General features: G+C 63.9%; 1 protein-coding gene across 1 annotated transcript in view; it reads right to left on the bottom strand.

Annotated features, from left to right (window-relative positions):
* Positions 1 to 1,444, bottom strand: part of PRKCZ (protein kinase C zeta) — a gene marked incomplete at its 5' end in the record, with an annotated part of 67,508 nt that overhangs the window by 13,095 nt on the left and 52,969 nt on the right. Inside the window, one exon of the mRNA XM_015569687.1 lies at positions 59 to 156. Coding sequence (XP_015425173.1) covers positions 59 to 156 — 98 coding nt within the window. The remainder of the gene's footprint in view (positions 1 to 58; positions 157 to 1,444) is intronic.

Here is a 1,444-nt window from a genome sequence, read left to right as displayed (position 1 = left end):
GCTCGGCAGACAAGCCCCACCCCCACTCATCACTGGGAGCAGCGGCCCAGCCTCCTACCTGCTGGTCGTCTGGAAGCAGGAGTGCAGGCCGACCAGGAAGGGGTTGCTGGACGCCTGCTCGAACACGTGCTTCTCCGTCTGCACCCAGTCGATGTCCTGGAACAGAAGCCAGGGGTCAGGGGGCCCCTGGCCGCCCGCAGGCAGCCCGCTGGCTCTCCCCTCCGCTCGTGGGGATACAACACGGAGAGAGAGAAACACCATTTAGAGATGGGTCAGCACCATCACCATCTCCAGTCCCTTCAGCACCTTCCCCACCATCATCACTTCACCATCACCATCACCACCACCCATTACTATCACAGCCACCTCTACCACCACCACCACCATCACCACCACCATCACCATCACCATCACCATCATCACCACCATCACCATCATCACCACCTGCAGGGGGTGGGGCTTACTAAAAACAGTGATTTTGCCATGATCTTTGGATCATTTTCCTGAAACAGCTTAACCAGAAGCAGTTTCCCCGTCTGGGCAGCTGCGTCGTTAATTTTAATTTGCTGCGTCTGGCGGGCGTGGCTGACCGTGCAGGTGTGAGGTGTGGTTTCCCCGAGCACGATGTTTACGTGGCACTCACACCCCTGTGCCGGCAGGAGCCCCCTGGGGACGGGTGGTGACACCGGTGCCGGCCGTGAAGACGGGTGACCACCGGACAGGGGACCTCCCAGAAGCAGGTCACCCTCCTTGTGCCGTGAAGTTACCCACAGCTGGAGGCAGGCACCCCTGCTGTCCCTGTTCCCAGAGGAAGCTGGGCCGAGGGAGGGGACCCCGGGGCGAGGTGGCACGGGCGGGGGAGGAAGGGCGGGAAGTGGAGCCGGTGCCCGCCCCAGAGCGGCTGCTTGGACTGATGGTGTCTGCAGGGGACGTGGGCGCTGCCCGACGCACCCTCCCCGGCTGTTTCTAGGCATCTTCCCTGTGTGCAGCCCCTTCCCAACCCCAAGTCAGACCCGCGATGGACACCCGGTGCCATCGGTCTGGGGGGACCCGCCCCCCTCCCAGCAAACCCGCCCTCGTCCCTCCCACCTGGTGAGTCAGCAAAGCCGACAGGCGCTCACTTCGTTTCTGTACCAAGAACGTGACTGCGCCTTAGACACCCCGGCCTCCTGACACGGAACTGCCTCTGTGGGCGCAGCTTCTATTAAACCACACAGTCAGCCTGAGGATGACGCCCTGCCTGGCCGGGTCCCTCCCAGGACAGACGGCACCGACACAGCTCAGCCTCGGATGAGTCTCATCACAGCCCACGGGCCTGGTACCCGGGACACAGCCCAGAGCCCAGGGCGGCCGCCGTGGCTGCCAAGCGCTGTGAGGCCCGGCCTGGGGGAGCAGGGGGGTGGCCCGTCTTCCTAGGCCACAGAAACACCCGACGGAGGAGTCG

The sequence above is a fragment of the Myotis davidii genome, unplaced genomic scaffold, assembly GCF_000327345.1.
Source record: "Myotis davidii unplaced genomic scaffold, ASM32734v1 scaffold586, whole genome shotgun sequence".
NCBI lineage: Eukaryota > Metazoa > Chordata > Mammalia > Chiroptera > Vespertilionidae > Myotis > Myotis davidii.
This window is presented reverse-complemented; position numbering and strand designations above follow the sequence as displayed.